We start from the raw sequence: 23,498 nt of genomic DNA, 5'->3' as shown, positions 1-23,498 counted from the left end.
TAAAAGGGGATTCTGTTACTCTTATTGAGCTGTCTAGTCAGTGTGCTGTTAGCTTGTCCATTTTACTCCCATCTTTCCAAGCCTCCATCTTAAGTAACTTATTCACATCAAGTCTCTCTCTATGTACAACTTCTTTTCCAACTGACCTGGAGATGTTCTTTATGAGAGCACCATAAGAGGCACTTGGACATTGGAGGAGCCACAGCCAGAGAGTAATAGGAGTTCTGTTGACAATGCAGGCTGGTAAGTCCTTCTATTCAGTACTCTCAATGTTGGTTTTAGTGTTCTTTTCCCATGAAGAAGAATGCCTTCATAGGACGAAATTGGGTTGAGTGATGATAGTGTTTCATTTCTCCACCCTGCACCACTGCATGGTATGTACATGTATCTTTAAAGATCTGTTGTCCAAACCTAACCCCAGAAGAGCTCCACATCCCAGGGCACAACCCCAAGTTTAGCATTAAATACTTTACACTTTTCAAGTACTGGTGGTGGGAGCTGGCAGATTAACTGATTTTTCTGGTGCCATGTTGTGGGTACATTTCACAAAAACACTTTTTTAAGTGTATGCATTACCTTAAATCATGATTGGAAAAAATATTGGTCCATATTTATCAATATTGTGCACAATGAAGCAAGCCTCCTTGCTGTGCTGCGTGAAAGGGAGAGGGCATGAATGTGCCGTATTTAACGTTTTACAGCACATTCTGGCCCTCTGCCTGCGCTGGCACACAAACTGCTGCCTAGTGGCAATGCAGACATTCGTGCACCATGGTACAAGGGTGCCTGCACTGTAGGCATGATTGTTTTTGTTCCGGAAGGGGCACCTTCCTGCACAAAAACAATCCTCATATGCATTTCCCTATTTCTAAGTGTGCTGTGGAATGCAGCACAGTTTGAAAGAGGAAACAACGAGAAATTAAGATATTTCTCTTCAATTCACCTCTGGTGGGGAACCATACAATTCTGACACACTATTAGGTCTACCAGTGTTGGTAAGTCTGGGAACCTGTCAAAGCACATGGGTGGATGCATGAGAACAGCCCTGCTTTACCCATGGCACGCTTCCCTACCGCAGAGTAACACAAGACAGCAATGTGTGCTGCCTTGCTTTACTCTAGATTTATTGAACAACACATGGCCATGCAAGGTGGCCTTTAGTGACTTGGTAAAGCTCATTTAGGTTTTGTGTCACCAATGCAAAACCTTGATAAATATGGGCCATTGTCTCTAATGCTGAGAATCTTAAAAGGCAGATTTACATTGACCTTTGCCTATGGATTGCTATCGATCATTTGCTGTATAGGAGAAATATATAACCCCTGACAACTGGGTCAACTTAAATCACATTTTCATAAATATTTTTCCAAAATACCAGTTGCAATTCTAAGAAACTCAAGTTTGGTAGGTAGTGGAAGATACTTCAATCAGTCAAAGAGCAAATGCATCATGTTAAAAGGGTATTTGTACAATTCATTTATGTAACCCTTGAGATTTTCAATGTTTAGGAAATTCAGAACAGAAAGATAAGCAACATGTTAAGCATCGCACACAATATTAAATGAGATTATAGGAAAAACAAGTCTCTTGCTGAACTTGTCCATCCATCACCAATTTATTTCTTCAGTCCATTACTGGATGTCTTTAGTTCTAAGACCTCAATGACTTAGCTTACGCTTCATTTGATTTCTGTTGTTCAAATCAGGTCGGACCAAAATGATGTAACACTTGGGAAGAAATATGCAAACTACAATACCCATTGAGGAAGAGATAATGGTGAATACCTCCACGGCAACCATGTACTTCCCTTTGGTGTTCTGGTATGCAGGCAGGAACAGTGCCCAGACAGTTAAGAAGGTGACCATGCTGAATGTGATGAGCTGAGCCTCATTGAAGCTATCAGGCAACTTTCTAGCTCGAAATGCAACCAGGAAGCAAGCAAGAGCCAAGAGTCCCATATATCCCAGAACACACCAAAAGGCTTGAGAGGAGCCTTCATTGCACTCAATCACCACCTTCCCAATCAGGTACTTCATATTCCGTTGCACGTGAGGAGGGGATGAGGCCAACCAGACCCCACATATCAGAGTCTGCACAAGTGTACAAGTAAAAACTATCATGGCTGGCACTTTAGTGGCAAAACCATTTCTGAGGGTGGTGTTTGGGTAATTGGCTTCAAATGCCATCAGCACCAAGACCGTCTTTGCCAATAAGCAAGACACACACATGACAAAGAGGATGCTGAAGGTAACCTGCCATGTTTTAATGTATAAATATCTCTAAAATCAGCCTTGTATAGATCCCAACTCTAGCTACACCATTATGAAAACTGTATAGGATCTGACAATAGTAGTCTGTATATGTAGACAACAAGTCACATATATAATGAAGGCATGCACACAATAATTATGTATATTCAAATGACAACTGTGCTTTTTATTATAATGAAAATTCAATAAAATAATTTTGTATCATGCTTTCTGTCTCACTATAGTCTGTGCTGTCACTAGTCCGTCTATGTCCATGGTTTCTAAATACTAGTTCCTAATTTCTTTCTTTCAAACACTTTAGTTCTAAGACCTCAATGACTTAGCTTACGCTTCATTTGATTTCTGTTGTTCAAATCAGGTCGGACCAAAATGATGTAACTCTTGGGAAGAAATATGCAAACTACAATACCCATTGAGGAAGAGATAATGGTGAATACCTCCACGGCAACCATGTACTTCCCTTTGGTGTTCTGGTATGCAGGCAGGAACAGTGCCCAGACAGTTAAGAAGGTGACCATGCTGAATGTGATGAGCTGAGCCTCATTGAAGCTATCAGGCAACTTTCTAGCTCGAAATGCAACCAGGAAGCAAGCAAGAGCCAAGAGTCCCATATATCCCAGAACACACCAAAAGGCGAGAGGGGAGCCTTCATTGCACTCAATCACCACCTTCCCAATCAGGTACTTCATATTCCGTTGCACGTGAGGAGGGGATGAGGCCAACCAGACCCCACATATCAGAGTCTGCACAAGTGTACAAGTAAAAACTATCATGGCTGGCACTTTAGTGGCAAAACCATTTCTGAGGGTGGTGTTTGGGTAATTGGCTTCAAATGCCATCAGCACCAAGACCGTCTTTGCCAATAAGCAAGACACACACATGACAAAGAGGATGCTGAAGGTAACCTGCCGGAGCATACAAGTGATGTCTGTGGGGTGTCCTAGGAAGAGGAATGTGCTTAGAAGGCAGAGTGTCAAGGCCACAAGAAGAAGGCAGCTTAGTGTTCGATTGTTGGCTTTAACTACTGGAGTCTCTCGATGTTTGAAGAAGACAGCAAGAATCACAATCGGAACTAAGGCACTAGCTGTTGCCACAGCAACCAAGATATAACCCAAGGCTTCATGGAAGGAAAGAAACTCAATAGTTTTGGGGATGCAGTGATCACGTCCCACACTAGACCATTGGTCATCTGGGCACTTGACACAGTCTGGTGAATCTAGAACAAGAGAACAATGTCAATGAGAGGACAACAAAAATGCAATAATTGACTACAGGTGGCTTAAATATATGAACAAAATAGTAAATTTATATTTATCTTTTCTTATGATGTGATTTCTTTTTGAAGAGGTAGTATGGCGGATGGGGCTAAGCAGCTGGGAAATCAATTGGACATAATTGGGTGGGGTTTATGTGTCTGTGAGTCAGGAGGGGCCCTAGGAGATTGGTTTCTGTATGGTCTCAGAGGTTTCTATTCCCAACCTTGGTAGTTCCAGTAGTTCTGGAGCAGAAAGGTGTGGGTTAAGGCTCCTATAATGGAATATTGCTGGTCTCCAGAACAACCTAATAATTCCAGATTGGATCTCTGAAATAGGGAAAGCAGATATTATATTACTGCAGGAAACATGGTCCCTAGATGACTTTAGTGTTGATGGTTCCCATTCCTTTTGCAGCTCTGCTTCCCAGTCTAGCTCAGTTCAGCCAAGAGGGGGCCTAGCTGTTTAAATCTCTGTTACGCTTTAAGGCATCTCATCTAGAAATATTAGTCTTTATCTCATTTTCGGATTTATTACAGATCTAATACTCATTTGATGTGAGTTTGATTAACTTGTGAAATTATGTATTCAACGCAAGAGTGACAGATGTAATTGAGGGTGTGGAGACTAGTGTAGAAGCCTTAATGTGGAATTACAAGACGGAGATGCGTACAGTATGGGCAGGCGTTTTAACATTAAGCTGTGTGGTGATAATGATCCTTCACCCTGTTGAGCCAAATAAAAGGATGGGGGGACTCTCCGCATTGCCATCACTCGCCAATTGGGGAGTTCCTGAATGGGATCATGGTCTCTATGAGCGTGGGGCTAGATGTAGATATAACTGGTCGCAAATACTTATCGTAATTTGCGACCAAAGTTTTTGCAACCAGTGTGCTAATTTGAGAAGTGACCCAAGTATTAATAGGTCAATTTGCAAATTATTTATCGTAATGGGTCACAATGTGACCTACCTTATGAATAGTAATGAGATAGGTCGCAATCTGCAAACCATTCCAAACAGAAGCCATCACAAAGATGGTGCGCTGCTGTGGTCAGCAGACCACAATGTCTGTGATTGCTTTTTAATAAAGCAACCCTTATTATTTTTTTAAATCAGCACATTTTCCTGAAAGGAAAACATGATGCATTTAAAAAGAAAAAATGAAACTATGCGGTTTCATTTTTTAAGTGTAGTCAGTGGTCTGTGGGACCACTGCCTGGTCTTAATATTTAATTTTTATTTCCCTGGGACCCCTTCCCCTTTGCGAATGAGTTACCACTAGTGCAAACTGGCGGTGAAGTATTACTGTTCTGAGACCGGAATTCGGTCACAAAACAGTAATACAGACCATACTGATTTAGTATTAGGAGGGTGCGCTCTAAACATGCCTCATCCTAATACCGAATCAGTATGTATTTGCAATTCCAAACTGCGATTCAGTAACATGTTTCCAAATCGGAATTTGTGACTGATACATACCGAAATGCATTTGTCCAGTTGCAACCAACCTGATTCAGGTTGCTTAATATATCCAGCCCCGGGTTAAAAAAAAAATCAGGGTGGATGCGTCTTCTCTGCTTCCCACTTATACGGGGGCCACTAAGGGAAGCAAGATTGAGTTTTTTTATCTTATCCCTAGATTTGGCAGAAATCAAAATGGGTTATGAAGTCACTGCTTACTGTATTAATGATCTTAGCCCCCTGGTTTTGGACTGCAATTTGCACCTGGTGGTAACGCAGGGAGCCGGGAGACGTTGTTGCTAACCAACTTGGGTAATAAACGCCTAAGGATGAAATGGGAAAATCTAAATAAGGGCTCCTTCGTGACTAATCTTGTCAAGGGGAACTTGAATTCTATTTCAATATGGACTTCGGTGGAGAAATCCCCTGGGTATGTTATAAGTGCTTTTAGTGCCCTTTTGTGCTGAAATCGACAAAGGTCTGAGGTGTAATAGAGCTGCTAAATCATTGCCTCCTTTAAGTTTGTTTGACCAAGCATGCACTTTGGCCCATAAGAGATTGAAAGTAGTTCTATCTTAAACTCCTCATTCCAGGGAAATATTTTTGAATGCACAATGGTCTTGTGAAGTTAATCTGGAGGCCAGGAGATCTGAGTTGAAGTCTGGGTACAACTGGGAGAGGCTGGCAGATAGAGTGGCAGTGCCGTCTCCTGGAAGGTGGTTAACCAACATTATTTTACTAGGTATGATAAACCGACATTAGAAATAGTTATATCAGTGGACAATTTCAGTAATATCTTTAACCCTGACAAAGCAATGAAGTAGTAGCTCATAATTAATCGGTGTATGATGCCCATAGTGACTTTATTTATAAAAAAGGATGTCATTACTGCTATTACTCATAGCCCTGTGGGAAAGGCCCCTTACCCTGGTGGGGTCCCACTGGATCTTTCTAAAGAAAGTTAACTGCCATGGGCCCCCATCCTAACCAATATTTTAAAGGTGTTATTAAAATGGGAACCCATTCCTACTTGGAGTGAAGCCATAGTTGTGCTCATCTTCAAAAAGGGAAACCGTAACTCAACGGCCTTCTATCGTCCAATTTCCCTCCTGGACATCCCTTTAAAGATTATTATAGAGAGATGTAATGGAAGACTGTCTTGCCTTCGACAATACTTGTGCAATTCCATGGTTTAGTTATATCAGGAAGGATTCTTTAGAGCTGGGTATGTTAGCACTGGTTGGCGTTCTGTCGAATGTAGACCCAAGGGCTATAACTAAAGTGATCAAGCAGAATAGACTCCACCAGGCAAAATTTGATAATCAGTCTGTGAGCGCTAATTATAATTTAATCAATTCATCATTTGGGCGTTCGTCTTACCTCTTAGAGTTTCATATTGGGAATGCAAGGTTTTACCTAACTAGATTATGATTTCATTTATTGCACTTGTTTGTTTCTTTCCTTAGGAATGCAACCCTGGGGCTCCATGCTGATGTGGTGTCCTTGCAATAATGGTACCCAACAGAGCACAATGCACTTTATTGTATTTTGCAGTCCATATTCTCATGCAGGAAAATCCTGTTTGTATGCTATTTTCTGCTCCCTTAACATTAGATTCTATAACGAGGCATTTGCATGTCTGAAAATATGGGAGAACTTGGAGATTTGTGTGGCTGTGGTAAATTTTAAATATTTTGCTCAAAAGATCAGATATAGTTATGGCTAAGTGTAACGATTCCTCTCACTTTACATATTGGGGGCTTTAAGTTTGTAGATTTTATTCTGGACTCCCCTTTACGGTTTTGGGATGCTTCCTATGGTTTTCCCAAGGTGCCCTTTTGTCATGTAGGTGTACATGGTGAAGTTGAATAATACAAAAGAGAATTCAAGACTAAAACACGAATCCTATGTCTGGAAAGTCTTGGCAATTTGGGCTGGATAGTTCCCATGAGGAACAAGGTCAAGACTGATTTGCATATGGCTGGGTCTGAACTGGGGTGACGAAGTGAGCTAAAGAGCGATGATGGATTCAACCCAGATCTGTGACTAGGGGTGTGTGTCTGAAGGTTTTAGGGCTCCATCCATCATCTCCTTGTGTTTGCTTTGTTTGCCCCAAGTTGGCAATGTATGCCAAGACATGGGTCCCTTGCTCACTTTGCCACTGGGTTCAAGCAAGTCTGGCTGATGAGGGGTGTTACCCCAAAACCAGTCCCGGATGCATGTTTCCGGTACAGGGAAGCCCTGGCTTGGCATTTTGGGCTGGACTGTTCCTATGAGGAACAGGGTAAAGACTGATTAGCATATGGCTGGGTCTGAAGTGAGGTGGCGAAGTGAGCTAATGAACGATGATGGATTCAACCCAGATCTGTGACTGGGGGTGAGTGACTGAATAGTATCAGCGCTCTATCTATCATCTCCTTGTGTTTGCTTTGTTTGCCCCAAGTTGGCAGGGTATGCCCAGACTTGGGTTCCTTGCTCACATTGCCTCTGGATTCAAGCTAGCCTGGCTGATGAGGGGTGTTACCCCGAAACCAGTCCCAGGATGCTTGTTTCTGCTCCAGGAAAGACCAGGCTTGGCAGTTCGGGATGGACTGTTCCCATGATAAACAGGGTCAAAACTGAGTTGCATATGGCTGGGTCTGAACTGGGGTGGCTAAGTGAGCTAAAGAACGATGATGGATTCAACCCAAATCTGTGATGGGAGTGAGAGTCTGCAAAGTTTCAGCGATATGCCCCAAGTTGGAAGGGTATGCCCAAACGTGGGCTCCTTGCTCACTTTGCCACTGGATTCAAGCTAGCCTGGCTGATGAGGGATGTTACCCTGAAACCTGCCCCAGGATGCTTTTTTCTGGTTCAGGATAGACTTGGCTTGGCAGTTCGGTCTGGACTTTTCCCATGAGGAACAGGGTCAAGACTGATTTGCATATGGCGGGGTCTTAACTGGGGTGGCAAAGTGAGCTAGAGAACGATTATGGATTCAACCCAGATCTGTGACTGAAAAGTTTCAGCGCTCCGTCAATCATCTCCTTGTGTTTTCTTTGGAAAGTAAGAAACTAATGTCAGCTCAGGGGATATCTTTATACCAATCTAGAGAGTGAAAAAGAGAACGGATCAAAAACATCTTGTAGGAGGGGGAGATAATCAGATCGTGAGGATGAATGACACTTGTGTAAATAGTAATAGACCAGTTACTTTGAATAAGGAGCTTCCACAATGTGGTGCAGAGCTCACACACACATTTGTTTTTCGTACTTTTGTCCTATCAACTAAATGTGTGTGCTTATTAGAGAGGCACAGGGCCTTATTACGTGTTTTGCGGTCGGACCGCCCAAAGACTGTGGCTGGTAGCAGAGCCAGTGGTCTTCCAGCTGCTGCATTGCGAGTTGACTGCATTGTTTGCGGTGTTGCCGCGGTGGTCTTGCAGCAGTGGTGAGTACTTTTCCATATGTATCGAAGCACGTGTATTTTGACTGCATGTGTCAAATACATACCTATGCATGATACCTAAGTAAAAATACCACCTACCCATTGCCGGAATCAGGCCCATATATGGGCCGTCCTGGCAATGGGTATATAGTACAAATAGGACTTACCTCTAGATCACCCCAGACAGGGTCCTATTCCTCGGGGTGAAGATGCTGTTGTGAAGGGGGGATCTGGAGAAAGGGTTCAACGTTAACTGCTGCTGGAAAGAACAGGGAAGGAGCGAGTATGCCGCCCTCCTAAATCCTTCATTTCTGGTGACCTTTAGCTGGCGGTACCACCACCACAGTTAGCTCATGGGAAAGCCAACTCATAATAGGGTCAGCAGTGTAGCTCCTCTGTACCGCCTTATGGAAGATACTTTCCCTTGACTGCAACACCAGTAGTCAGTCGTGTGCTCGCAGTGTCAGCGGTTCAGCCATGGTCTTTGCAAAGGCAATCAGACCAACTTGTAACACAGCAGTCAGACCACCAAACTCACAGTGTCAGACCATGGGTACGGCAGTCTACAGACCGCCGAACTTGTAATAAGTTCCATAGTTTCTTGTTTGCTAAGGACCAATAATGTCTACTACCATGCCACCCATGAGTTAAACTTTCACTCTTAATATCCATGTTGCTAGGTGATGATCAAGGTCCCAGTAATGTTCAAACTTCCTTACATAGGAGGACTCCAAAATGGGTTTGTCTTGCCTACTAATAACATTATTAATACTTCCTTTGTACACTCTTGTTCCACTACTTTATTGGTGGTTTCTAAATGATCATAACATCATGCCTGTCACATGCTTAAATTATTGAGGTCATCACCAGCTGACATACGTAGCATGAATAACAAACCCATTCAAAATAAAGAGGACCCTCTTTGGAACAGACTAACAACTTGTGATCAGAGTTCAATGAGATTTAGATTTTTGTCTTCAGCCCTTTACAACAAAGTCTATAATTTAGGTATCTGAGTCTTGACTATTTAATGATGATGCATTATTACACAAAATGCCCAAATGGATCCCTAGCTAATGTTTTAATCTTGTAATCAAAAGATGGATGTGTTCTGGGAAATCCCCTGGTGATCATATAAGCAGAGCTTGGGGTGACTTCTATTGTTTTATAATACCACGTTTTTACTTTAATACACAATGTACCCCATGCAAAGAAGAACCATTTTCAAAGATATTAATTTTCTAAATGAAAAGTGAATGATATTGTTGAAAGGGCCATACCAATAAGAAAATGTTTTTATTTTCTATATATGTATATATGGTTCTAACAAGATCTTTAATCTATTTAAATAGATTTTGCAACTGTTAAGTTTCAAGTGTGTAGGAAATTGGGTTATTAGTTGAGGCCGGTGAGAGCCCCACTCAAGTAACTAGAAGGTAACACCCACAGTCCTTGTCAGAGTGAACCACAAAAGTGACTAAATAAACCTGTGCTTAACCCACTTGTAGCCTTGCACGAAGCAGTCAGGCTTAACTTAGATGCAATGTGCATAGTATCAAAGCAGCACTCAAACAGTAATAAAGTGAAAATACAGCACGAGAAAAATCTCAAACCAATTTAGAAAAATAAATAATGTTTTAATCTATACTATTACACAAAAATGATAAGAATAAGTAAACCGGAGACACAAGCTTACAAATTTTAGGTGAAAATAGTGCCAAAAAGTTATCTGGTCAAACAGGATCAGGAAAGTTACAAGCACAGGCTGACTGAGATGGAGCATGGGTCGAATACAGGGACAAGATTCATTCCACTGAAGAGTTACCATTTAATGACCATACAAAGAGCTGCTGTTCGTGTTGGTGGGGGCCATGAGGAGGTCATTGTTGGTGTGAGGTGCAAGTCGGGTGTCACGTACAGTTGCTGCTTTGGAGCGAAGAGCCAGTTGTCGTTGGAGTTTCACATTGGTGGTCAACGTGGGCTTTCGCTGTTGGCACGAAGAGCAGCTCTCACTGGAGCTTCGCATTTGTGGTTGTCACGGACAGTCATTTCTCGGTGTGAAGAGGACACTTTGTAATCATAAGTAGCCTAGCCTTATGAATCTTCTAAGCAATACCTCTTGGAGATCAGGACTGACTCAAGCAGAGGCCAGCATCAGGGCTTCGACATGTCCATGCAGGTCCAGATGGCACTGTTCAGCTGGGCAATTGCAGTGAAGGCTCTGGAAGCTCCTCGTGTCCCTGTAATATTAACAGAAGTTCGGTCAACTGACTTTTGGATTCACTTTTGGGAGTCTAGTCTTCTTTCTCCAGACAGCAGGACAGCCATCTCTTCAGGGGTGTCTTGAAGAGATGTTCTGAAGGTGTCACTATTATTCCTAGTGCCAGGCTATGGATGCCCCATCTGTGTAACCTTCCACCTTCCCCGGTTTGGCTCCAAACTGTCTAGGGAAACAAAGAGAAGGTAGGCCTAGGTGTGAGCGGCATTTGTCAGTGGAAGGGCAAGCAGTCTTTAGAAGTCAGAGAAGTTGTGGAAAAGGCTTAAGGCTACCTTGTAAAGCTCAGGAAGGGTGAAAACAACCCCCAGGACATTCTGCCCAGGAGAGAAACACTGTGTCCAAAATGCAATGCCCTTTTGTATCCATTCGGAAGCAATGCATAAAACACCACAAGAGAGTGATCCAGCGGCCTATAGAAAATATATCATAAACAACGCTACCCAACTTCATAACCTATAAACAAAATTCTATACTAAATATGGACCCATTTATAAACCTGACATATTTTGGGCCTACTGAATCAGGTGGTCAGATTAAATCTATATACACATTATCTACAAACTATATACAATTTATATATCTGCGAAAGGAATGTTATCATTAGAATAAAACTATACCATTTAAATGACCACCATTGGCGACGTGATCTAGCTAATAGTAACCTACACTCCTGAATAACCAAGACCAGCTTGTTTGTCAAAAGTAAGATTTTATTTACTAAATTATGGTATATAAGTTGATAGTTTTATAAATGAATTTTATTTGCAATAAAGCAAGCATGTTTGTAAAGAATTATGAGAAAATACAATTTAAGCAAGTGAATCAAAATAAAAGTGAATATTTAAAGTTTAGCATTTCTAAAATCTAATTCCCTAACTGAGCTAAATAGATAGAAATTAAAGTAAAGTTCTTTGAGGATTCTTACGTGCTCCACGCAAAGTCCAACAGCACATCACCCTCATCGGAAAGTCAGAAAGCAGCAGCCAGCCCATCCCTAAGGGCATGACTTTTTATACCTTTCTATGCTAACTAAACTACGCAAAGGAAAGTTTTCAGAAATCTTCGACGTCCCATTGGCTGAGAGTGACAAGTGACATGTCACCCAGTTTTCAAAAAGTTCCACTAAATCATATTTCATAGAGACTATTGTTCCTTCCACGTGAAGCCAGAAGCTTCCTCATATTGCAACAAATGTATAAAGTCATTCTCGCAGCGTCCATTGACTTTCATTATACTTCCGCGGATGCCAAGTTAAGGACTGACAAAATGTTCATTTTCGACCTTGGCCATGTCCGACAGAATGATGACAGCACATTAGTTTTTGCTTTGTGAACGCAGCTTTTGACGAATAATTTATTTCAGAATGGGCGTCTCGTGACTTTCTGCAGAATTACATGTCAGCTCTTTTCTGTGACTCAAGTGACTAGGCCCAAAAGCAGGCAACTTATGATTTCTAATATAAAACAAACACAAGAAAAGTATTAATGTAAGAAATAATGTAGATTCTGTATCCACCCCTAGTTTTACTAATTATTTAACCCACCCGATTAATCAAAATGTTACCTAGCCAATGCAAACAAATAAAGCAGCGTTTATATCTACCAGTCTCCGTTATTCCATAAGACTCATATGCACCTAGAATAGTAGAAATGACATCACACAGACAAGGAAAAGCAAAACAAGCACATGCTTCTTTTAAGTTTGCAGCAGTTAGTAATGACAAAAAAACGAAAACAATAAATTATTTTATTATTTTGCACGAACAAAAAGATGCAACAATTATGCACGTTTATGAGCACACATGTTAGTCCCCCCACGTGTAAAGTTTAATCTAAGTTGTATTAGCACAACATATCACAAATCATTAATATTTTTATTCATGTTATGGAAATGTGACTTCGCGAGTTTAAACAAAATTTTGTTTTCTATCTCGCTCCATCAACTCCCTCATCTGGTGATTAACAAATCACCACACCAGCACTCAAAATTTTGGTAAATTAATTTTTTTAAGAAATCGATTCAAATTCATTTGTATCAGTAAACCTAAAAGTCTGTTTCTGCATAATCTTTGCAATTAACATGACGCTCTCTATGTAACTCCTGTAATTCGATCTCCCTTTCTTCTTCTTTTCTGAGTTTATAGATTCTTTTCTTTTCTTTCAACTGTTTCTTTCTTTTATGTAACAAACAACCTAATTTGGTCAAAATAAAAATGAATACTATTATAATCAAAGGTGCCAGAATCTTGCCAAGAATTGAACTTCCGATATTATGAAACCAGTTTTTAATTGCTTGAAACCTTTTTGAAAGTTTCCCTGTAAAATCTTCTTCTTCTAAAGGAATTATCTCTGAATGCATTTGTGTAATATTCTTAATATACATTTCAATATTCTTACTTTCATCAGGTATATATGTACAACAATGTTGTACATGTAAAATGCCACAGACTCCTCCCTCTTTTGCTAGGAGTATGTCTAAAGCAAGACGGTCTTGAATTACCATAGATCTAATTGCAATAACTTCAACATTCACTAATTGAAACCCATCAGCTGTGTCAGTTGATAATCTATCAACTATAGTGGACAATTTTCTGATTCTCCCTGCGTTTAGGGTTATACCAACAAAAGGTATTACAGCTTGAAAAATATCTCCCAGAACTTCAGTAAAAGTTTCTCTTTTAGCTCTATTTACATAATTATGAATTTTAAACAATCCTTCTGAATCTCTGTCAACATGAAACACTTTAGGAAAAACAATTCCCACATAACAAGTTCCATACCAATGGTCTGGAAGGTTGTAGTAGGCTTTGTCACCACAAACAAAATAAATCCCAGGAAAGATAGGATCTTTTCCACCTTTAAATCCCCAACCTCCCATAATCTGATAAGTATCTTCACAGTTACTTGCACCTACAAAATAATTATCAAAAAGTGTATTATCTCTTCTAATGCAAAGTTTTCCACTAACTGGTTTGTCTATGTGAATTGCAATATTTTCAAGCATTTTGCCATTTAACTTTTCATCCTCTTTTTGCCAGAAGGCTGACTTAGTCTGCTTGACTAATTCATTTCTCTTATAAATTGCTCTTCTCTCCTCAACCATGTTCAAAAATTTCTTTCCTTCAGCACTTAATTTACATGTTAGATTATTCTTGTAAGCATACTCATAAGTGAGTTCATTAGTAACAAGGAAAAATTCTCTCATTTGTTTTGCTTTCTTATGCTTATTTAAAGCGTTATCAATCTTAATATTAGCAAAAATTTCATCATAATTTGAATAGTAATATTCTAAACGTCCAGTTTGATAAAATAAACTAGTTAATACACTACATGTTACAGCATAAGTGAGAGGAAGCATGTTATATGTTACTCCCTCAGAAACAGAAGCAGGTAATTTAACACAGACATAGCAGTCTTTTGCATCCATTACCTTAACATATTCACTCAATAGCTTTGTGAATGTATTACTCGAAAAATCACCTATTGATTTATCTTGATGAATGTTAGGCTGATGATCAATAACTTTTGCAGACGCACTATGTTTAGTTTGGCTAACCAGAGCTTTGTTTGTTATGTTAACTTTGTGTAATTCTCTATTCATTTCTAAAGGGATAATCACAGCTAGAACCAACCAGAGCAGAACCAAAATGAGCAGACACACCAGAGTCATCTTACAGCATCTTTTAAAAACAGAACATTTTGAAGTGCTCTCCTTAACATAAGGCATTTTTGGTTAATTTTAGCCTCAAAAATAAAAATAAATTTTAAAATTCTATATACACCCCCCTTTTAAAATATATTTTTCTTTTATAACCCTAAACAAGATTTCTTCGACCTTATGTCATACATAAGTTTTCTTCAACTAAACAGTTTTTCTTCGACCTTGTGTCAACTAACAAATTTTCTTCAGCCTTTTGCCATTTTAATAATTCTGTATTTCAATCATTGTCACTAATTTCTTGGATTTCGTTTTCTTCTTCACTACTATCATATATGTCAATAACAGGTGGAATTACTAAGTAAGTCCACTCAGGAGACTTGTATTTTTGGTTTGGTCTTATTATTCTCTTCCCTTTTCTCGATATCACTTCTATTTTCCTTCCAACTCCAACTTCTTTTCCAGGACTCTTTTGACTACTGATTTCTTCAACTTGTTCTATTGGCTTTTTGATCAATCTGACTCTTAATCTTCCACCTGGCCAGTAGTCTGCTTTTCTTACGTACTTCTTCTTTGGTTCAGAATTATATGATTCTAACTTCCAAGTCCTTTTCTTTCTGTTTTCACTTTCACCTTCCACGTCACTTTCTTCAGTTTCGTAGTCTGAAATTTCAATTGACTCAGGAACTTCTCTATTCGGCAATTTCACTCCTTCAGGAACTTCACTTTGTCTTCCATCACTGGTACTCGGTAATTCGTTTTCCTCCTCTTCCTGAATTACTTCTAACTTCCCAGATTTCGGATTTTTGTTCCTTACTTCAGAGTTTGTTCTCTGCCTTTCGATACTCTCCTGGTCTGAAACTTCTTTTTGTTCAGCTTCTTTGTCTTCAATAGAGACAACCGAATCTTCAGTTATCTTTCCTTTTAACAGATTCTCTTCACCTTCAGAATCTATTTCAATTATTTCCAAGTCTTTTCTTGTCAGATTTCCATTCACTGGCACAGTTTCTAGATGTCGACTTTCTTGTCGATCTTCAGAATCTGGAATTACTTCACCTTCTGTTTTGCCTTCTGCTTCAGAATCAGAATCATCTGTAGTATCACTTTCAACATCAGAACTCTCAGGAGTTGGTACTGGAATAGTATGACTAGGATGTATCCAACGTTTCAATCCTCTGCACTTTACAGCATTAGTAGTGATCAAAATTATCTGCCTAGGTTTCTGCCATCTAGGAGCTAGACAATTCCTTCTCCGATGTACTTTCGTTCTGACCCAATCGCCAGGTCTCAGATCATGTGTCAAAACCTTTTCATTTGATTGAGCTTCAGTTCCCACCTGATTAGACACAGAAGTTACCATATCAGATAACCTTTTACAGTAATCCAAAATTGCACTGTCATTTATGCTCAACAGTTTACCTACAGGTACAAATGCTTGTCTCATAACTCTTCCCATTAAAATTTCATGAGGACTCAAACCTGTCTTTTTATCTGGTGTACTTCTTAATGACATCAAAACAAGTGGAAGAGCATCAGTCCACTTTATACCTGTTTCAAGACACAATTTTCCAATTCTGTTTTTGATTGTTCCATTTATTTGTTCAACTACTCCTGATGCCTCTGGTCTGTATGCACAGTGTATTTTCTGCTCAATGCTCAAAGCTTCGCAAATTAACTTCATCAGTTTGTTATCAAAATGGCTTCCTCCATCACTCTCAATAGTGACTGGAAAACCGTACCTTGGGATGATTTCTCTTAGCATTAGTTTTGCTACTGTAATTGAATCACAATGTCGTGTAGGAAAAGCCTCTACCCATCTTGAAAATAAGCATACAATTACAAGCACATATTTCAAACAATTGTGTAAGGGCATTTCGATGAAATCCATTTGTAACCTGGTAAAGGGACCACCTTCTCGACCAATTATTCCTGTCCCCACCACTGATTTTCTGTTTGGATTCATTTGTTGGCATGACAAACACCTTTGACAAAAAGATTCAGCAATAGTTCTAAACTTGGTATTGAACCATGTTTCTCTGAAAAGTCTGACCATAGAATCTCTTCCTAGATGTGCTGGACCATGATATAATCTGGCCATATCAGCAATCAAACAATTTGGTAAGACTACTCTGCCATCTTTGTAAACCCACACTCCATCTTCTTCACGTGGTCTACAATCTGATCTTAACCACAAGTCTTTTTCATCATCTTCTGCTTCATTTTGTAAATCTCTAATCTCATGCCATGTTTCTACAACAGTTGTTAGCATTAATGAATTTGAATCAGTTTCTTTACTCCTCTCCCGATTGTATGAATAATTTTTCCTTGCGCAGTATTTAGCTGTTTCATCTGCGAAGGCATTTCCTTTGGAAATATAATCAGTTCCTCTAGTGTGCGCTGCACATTTAACAATGGCAATTTCTTTTGGCAATTGTATTGCTTCAATTAATCTCCTTATGAAAACTGCATTTTTAATTGGTGATCCTGTTGATGTCATGTATCCTCTCTGTGACCAGAGTTGTCCATAATCATGCACAACTCCGTACCCATACTGACTATCAGTAATGATGGTAACTCTTATATCTTTTGATATTTCACATGCACGAATTAAAGCAATCAATTCAGCCACTTGTGCTGAACGAACTCCTTCAAGACATGATGCTTCTTCAACATCTACGACTGTACAAACTGAATATGAAGCTTTCAAGACACCTCCTTCGGATCTTAAGCATGAGCCATCTACAAAGTAGACAAAATCCGATTCATACAAAGGTCTGTCTTTGATGTCTTTTCTTGGTTTAGTACAGAATTCCATGACATCTAAACATTCATGTTCTGTTTCAATGTCATCAACAATTTCAGAATCAGGCAGTAATGTAGAAGGATTCAGATTCAAACATCTTGAAATCGAAACATTATCTGCTCCCAGTATGATTTTCTCATACTTTGTCAATCTGCTACTTGTTAAATGTTGAGTCTTACCTCTTGTCAGTAATATTTCAACTGAATGAGGCACAAAAACTTTCACAGGAAATCCCATAATGATTCCTTCACTTTGTTCAAGGCTGATACTTGTAGCTGCAACTGCTTTCAAACAACCTGGTAATGCTTTTGCAATTGGATCAAGAACTGCAGAGAAGTATGCAATAGGTTTCTTTAAATTTCCATGTCTCTGAATTAACACAGATAATGCACATCCTTCTCTCTCGCTGCAATACAGTTCAAAATCCTTCTCATAATTTGGCATACCTAAAGCAGGAGCTTGGCATAAGCTCTTTTTCAGGTTCTCAAAAGATTCCATCTCAGCATCATTGAGAATAATTGGATCTTTTACATCTGACTTTGTCAGTCTTTGTAGTGGTTTTGCAATTACTGAAAATCCACTTATCCATTGTCGACAATAACCAACCATTCCCAAGAACATTCTTACCTGTCTTTGTGTTCTTGGTGGTAACATTGCTTGAATCATTTTTATTCTCTCTATTGTTACTTGTCTTTTTCCCTTTGCAATTCTGTGACCAAGATATTTTACTTCTTGTTTGCAAAACTGTAGTTTTGCTGGGGACACTTTATGTCCTTCTTCTGCAAGGCGATTTAACAGAATTATTGTGTCTGTTACACAATTTTCTCTTGTCTTTGCAGCTATTAACAAATCATCAATATACTGCACTAACGTAGACCTACCAGGTAAGTCTAGGTCTTCTAATGATCTTTTTAACAGTTCGTTAAAAATTGAAGGACTTTCTGTATAGCCCTGTGGGATTCTTGACCATCCGAGGGTCTTACCTTGGAATCTGAAAGCAAATATTTCATAACTGTCTGGATGTAAGGGAACAGTAAAGAATGCATTGCAAAGGTCGATGACTGTATACCATTCAGCATCATGTGGAATCTGAAATAGAATTACTGCTGGATTTGGAACCACAGGACAACATGGAACAACAATTTGATTAACCTTTCTCAAATCTTGTACGATTCTAAATGTTCCGTTAGACTTTTTAACTCCCATAATTGGTGAATTACAAGAGCTACTCTTCATTTCCTTTAATACACCTTGCTTGATTAATTTTTCAATTATAGGTGTAATACCTTCAATTGTTTCTGTTTTCATTTTATATTGTGGAGTGTTTGGAAATTCTATTCCTTGTTTCAATGTAATTTTTACTGGATCTACGTTTTTCATCAGACCCATCTCATTTCCAGTAAAATCCCATATTTCAGATTTCACTGTTTCTTTGAGTTCTTCAGGTAGATCTTTTTCTTCAAATGCAGGAAACAATTTTGTTTCTTCTGCTTCTATCATCATCATTGTCATTCTGTATAAACCATCTTCCTCCATTGTTTGTAACTCAACTCCATCAGGAGAACAATATATTCTACAATTCATTTTACATAGGATGTCTCTACCTAATAGATTCACTGGACTACTATTACAAACCACAAATCTGTGTTTGTCTTTGTAATTTCCAATTTCAACTGGTACTGGATCAGTTAAGTCAGTTTTAATTTGCTGATTACTTACTCCAACAACTTGGATGGTATCCCCAGAGAGAGGTAGGTTTTCAATTTCCACTGATCTAACAGTAGAACGGGTAGCACCAGTGTCCACTAGAAAAGTGATGTCTACATCATTAACTTTCCCATTTACAAAAGGACCAGACTGGTCAACCTCAAGAGTGGCTCCAACAACACACTCTTCCTCCTCTCTCGGGCACCGTCAACAATAATCATCAGAATCACTGTCTTGACTTTCTGCTAATAAAAATTGTTGTGAAGCATTTTGCATTTGAACCCTTTGCTGCTTTTGCTGTTTTTGTGGTTTTATTACCTGTTCACTTCCCTGAAATCCCACGTTTGGATTATATTTTTGAACTCCCCCACAATTCGGAAAAGGTGGTTGTGGCAATTGGTCTTGACGATTATTCACCTGTTGTTGTTGCTGTTGCTGTAACTGTCGCTGAATATTAAATTCGTTTAACCCCTGTTGCATCTGTAGCTGTCGCTGCAGGTCAACACCATTCTGCATCTGTGAATTCAATAAGGGATTCTTTAAGTTTTTAGGAGGATGAGGACACTCGTCCCTCCAATGTCCAATTTCGCCACAATTAAAACAAGGTAATCTTTGCTTCAGCTCCTCAATCTTTGGGCTAAATTTCTTTGGGAAATTATTACCTTTAAACTTTCCTTGTATCTGGTTTGTATTTCCAGTTTGAACAAAATTAGTGTTCTTATTTCCCATGCTGGCAATCTGTTGCTCAGCCACCTTTACCTGAGCCCACATGGCTTTCTCCTTCAGCTTTTTCTGTTTTACTTCTATTTCATCGCTACAATACTTTGCTTTTCTTAGAATATCATCTACAGATAGTGATTGCCATCCGACAATACTAGTTCTGATCATTTCTCCAATTTCAGGTTTTAGTCCATAAACAAATCTATAGACAAAATGACTCATGTCTTTTTCATCTAATTTTTCATAACCACTGTATTGTTTAAAAATTAACAGTAGTCTTTCATAAAAAGAATGAACTGATTCTTTTGTTTCCTGTTCTGTTCTTTCTATTTTAACCCAATCGACTTCTTTGGGTGGAATTTTGTTTTTCATCCAAACTATTACTTTCTCATAAAAATCCATTACAAGTGGATTTGGAGCACCTGTTTCTTTAATTCGCTCAGGTTCTGCTTTTGGCCAACTAATCGATATTTTGCATTCTGTCCAAAGATCAGATGGAACGACAATGTCAAAAAATCCATCTAAATCAATCCACAGAACCTTTGACACTTTGATGAATCTATCAACTTGCCTGTACCACTCAACTGGTTTTTCCCTCAATTTTGGAAAGTCATTTGTAAATAACAGAATGTCCTGTCTCGACCAAGGGACATGAACATATCCTCCACCTGCAATTTCTCTCATTGGAAATTGTTTTGACAATTTATCCAATCTTTCATCTTCCTTCTTTTTCGTCCATTTTACTCTCCATTTATTCAGTTCTCCTAGCTTTTTGATATAGACAATCAAATCTTTAATATGAACTATTCTTCCCATTGAGTTCAAACTCTCAATGTCACTTTCTGAAAAGTCTAATCTGTAATGCTTTGCAAAATTCTTTTGTTTACTCACATCGATTTCAAGTTCTGCTGCTAGATCCTCTAGTTGATCATATTTATTTTTCGTTTTCCACTGAATGCTTTTGCAAATGAACAGTAGTTCATCATCCCGATAGTAATTTAAACTATCTGGACCAATTGTTCCAATTATTAATTCTTCGATATTCGCTTTTAATTTGGCCACATCTAGTTTTGGTGTGGTTACCCTGACTTCAGGTCTCCCTATATCTGATATAGCACCCATTGGTGTTTTTGGAGATAAATCCTCATTAAAGGTTAAATCAGGCATTCTTGATTTAGAAGTGTTTATTTCAGATAAATCTGAATAAAATTTTTCAGCAGCCTTTTGAATTTCTGTATTTAAAGGAATAGTTAATCCAGTTTTGTTTGTTTCCCTTTGGTCAAATACGGGTTGAACAGGACCAATTGTTACTGGAACTGTCACAGCTTCCATGCCTTTTGTCATTCTTTTTATTAGTTCTTCCTTTGATCTTATATATTCATTATAATCAACATCTTCAACATTTCTTGCCTCTCTTGTATAATCTTTTGGAGGTTCCCTTGCTCTTGGAGTCATTGTAAAATGTCTACCTTCATTTCGAGCATTCTCGAATTCTGGTCTTCTAGGAGTTTCATTGATTTCACAATTATTTGGATAAAGTTTAGGAGCTTCATTAATTGGAGGTGCACTCGGTGAAGTTTCAGTAGAAACCACCGGAGTAGACCATGATCTAGGAGGTCTCAAAGGCTGATTAGGCTGATTCTTTCTAGCAGTTGTATATATTTCTTCCATAACTGCATCCTCAGATTCACTTTCCATAGATTTCCCTGTAGGAGTACCCATTACCATTTCATGAATTAAATACAATCCTTCACTCATGTTTCCCTGTCTCCACATTCTCAATCTATCTTCATGAGTTTCTCTTTTCCAAGATGGATTTTTAGAAGGTCTTTTAATTCCACTAGCTTCTCTTTGTAACTGATACATCTCGTCTTCCCACTCAACTAAAGCTTCAAATTGAGTTGGTCTCGGTTTTGGAACAAGAGCATTCATTTTCTCTCGTAAGTTTCTTAAGACTCTTACATTAAATGAACCATCATCAGGCCAAGTTAAAACACCATCGTTTTTAGTATAACGTTTCCAACTGTCGAACCATAAGACAGTATGATATCCATATTCACCTTCCATGTACGCTGCAGGTGTTTTATACTTATGAAGTAGTTTACCACCTCGCGTTTCGATTTTCTTGTCAGGTGAAAATAAATTCTTGAACTTCTGAAATAATGTTGACTTTTTCTCAACATGTTTAAAATGATAACTCATTTTTAAGAGTTAAATCTAATTCACAAAATTGTTCGTAAAATATTTCCGGGATGTTCCGCAAAACAACCAATCCGTGCGCGAAACACACCAACAAGCCAATGACAGTTGAGCTACGTCACTTTTCTGCTCAACCAATAAATTTAGAGTTTTTCCGAAAGATCAATCAGCTCACAGGCCGTCAGAGACTCAAGAGCCAATCAGAATATAGCTTGTGACGTAGGTCACCCAATCCCAGCGCGGCTCTGTGACGTACACAGCAGCTGCGGTTTCTCGTTTCTCACTCTTGGCGCTTAGCCCTCCTTCACAAAATCTTTTCACAGCGCCATTTTAAGAACACTTTTCAGTGTAAATTAATTTTTTAACGATGACTATAAAGACAACATCTGTTCGTTTCACTATTTAGGATAGTTTACATACACTCAAGTATCCACACTTCGGAATAGACGGCGCTATTCACACTAAGGATAATATTCAATTGTCAGTAGAGTAACCTTACCCCACCCTTCTAACGCGTATAATTATGAACTCGCTTTGCTCTGAACCCACCGCGAAGTGAAAGTTCTAAGAGTTTCCACTTGAACATAAAATACAATTCAAACTCGCACTTTCACACTGAAATTTCCCTAATTTCAAGCACACATGAAATCCGTACAGGACTCTCACCTGTTTATAGAAATCATGCACCGTTAGCAAAATAATGACGTTATCCGTACAGGGCTCTCACCTGTTTATAGATATGAAACATGTACCCGTACAGGACTCTAACCTGTTTATAGATAATCATGTACCGACGCTAATTTACCCTTCACTCAAGCTCGGATATAACTAATACTTTTATCACAGTGAGTTTTATGGAAGGCGCTTTGTCCCTATTCTCATGCTGCTCTAATTTCTTAGAAAACCCTCACTATACAAGATTCAGACCTAGCCCTAAAACTGTGCTGCTCGGCGACAACACTATGGTACACGGCGATACCTCTTGTGATACTCGGCGATATCACTACAAACAGAACAGATGGCTTGCGTGACTAATTTCTCGCCACACAATCTATACCGGTATAGTTTACAGATAGCACGAAAAACGAACTCAACATGTGTTAAAACATCGATCCTATTTCTATACCATAACGTAACCCTTAGCAACCAACATATTACCTTGGTTACCCCTTAGCAACCATCAATTTCTGCTACCAGAGAATTGATCCAGCGGCCTATAGAAAATATATCATAAACAACGCTACCCAACTTCATAACCTATAAACAAAATTCTATACTAAATATGGACCCATTTATAAACCTGACATATTTTGGGCCTACTGAATCAGGTGGTCAGATTAAATCTATATACACATTATCTACAAACTATATACAATTTATATATCTGCGAAAGGAATGTTATCATTAGAATAAAACTATACCATTTAAATGACCACCATTGGCGACGTGATCTAGCTAATAGTAACCTACACTCCTGAATAACCAAGACCAGCTTGTTTGTCAAAAGTAAGATTTTATTTACTAAATTATGGTATATAAGTTGATAGTTTTATAAATGAATTTTATTTGCAATAAAGCAAGCATGTTTGTAAAGAATTATGAGAAAATACAATTTAAGCAAGTGAATCAAAATCAAAGTGAATATTTAAAGTTTAGCATTTCTAAAATCTAATTCCCTAACTGAGCTAAATAGATAGAAATTAAAGTAAAGTTCTTTGAGGAT

The 23,498-nt window shown here is 38.8% G+C and overlaps 1 protein-coding gene across 1 annotated transcript in view; it reads right to left on the bottom strand.

Annotated features, from left to right (window-relative positions):
- Nucleotides 1-2,581: 2,581 nt before the first annotated feature.
- LOC144797983 (vomeronasal type-2 receptor 26-like) overlaps nt 2,582-23,498 on the bottom strand; it is a 55,165-nt gene continuing 34,248 nt past the window's right edge. The window contains exon 3 of the mRNA XM_078668783.1: nt 2,582-3,486. Coding sequence (XP_078524909.1) covers nt 2,582-3,486 — 905 coding nt within the window. The remainder of the gene's footprint in view (nt 3,487-23,498) is intronic.

This window comes from Lissotriton helveticus, chromosome 12 (assembly GCF_964261635.1).
Source record: "Lissotriton helveticus chromosome 12, aLisHel1.1, whole genome shotgun sequence".
In the NCBI taxonomy this organism is placed as follows: domain Eukaryota; kingdom Metazoa; phylum Chordata; class Amphibia; order Caudata; family Salamandridae; genus Lissotriton; species Lissotriton helveticus.
This window is presented reverse-complemented; position numbering and strand designations above follow the sequence as displayed.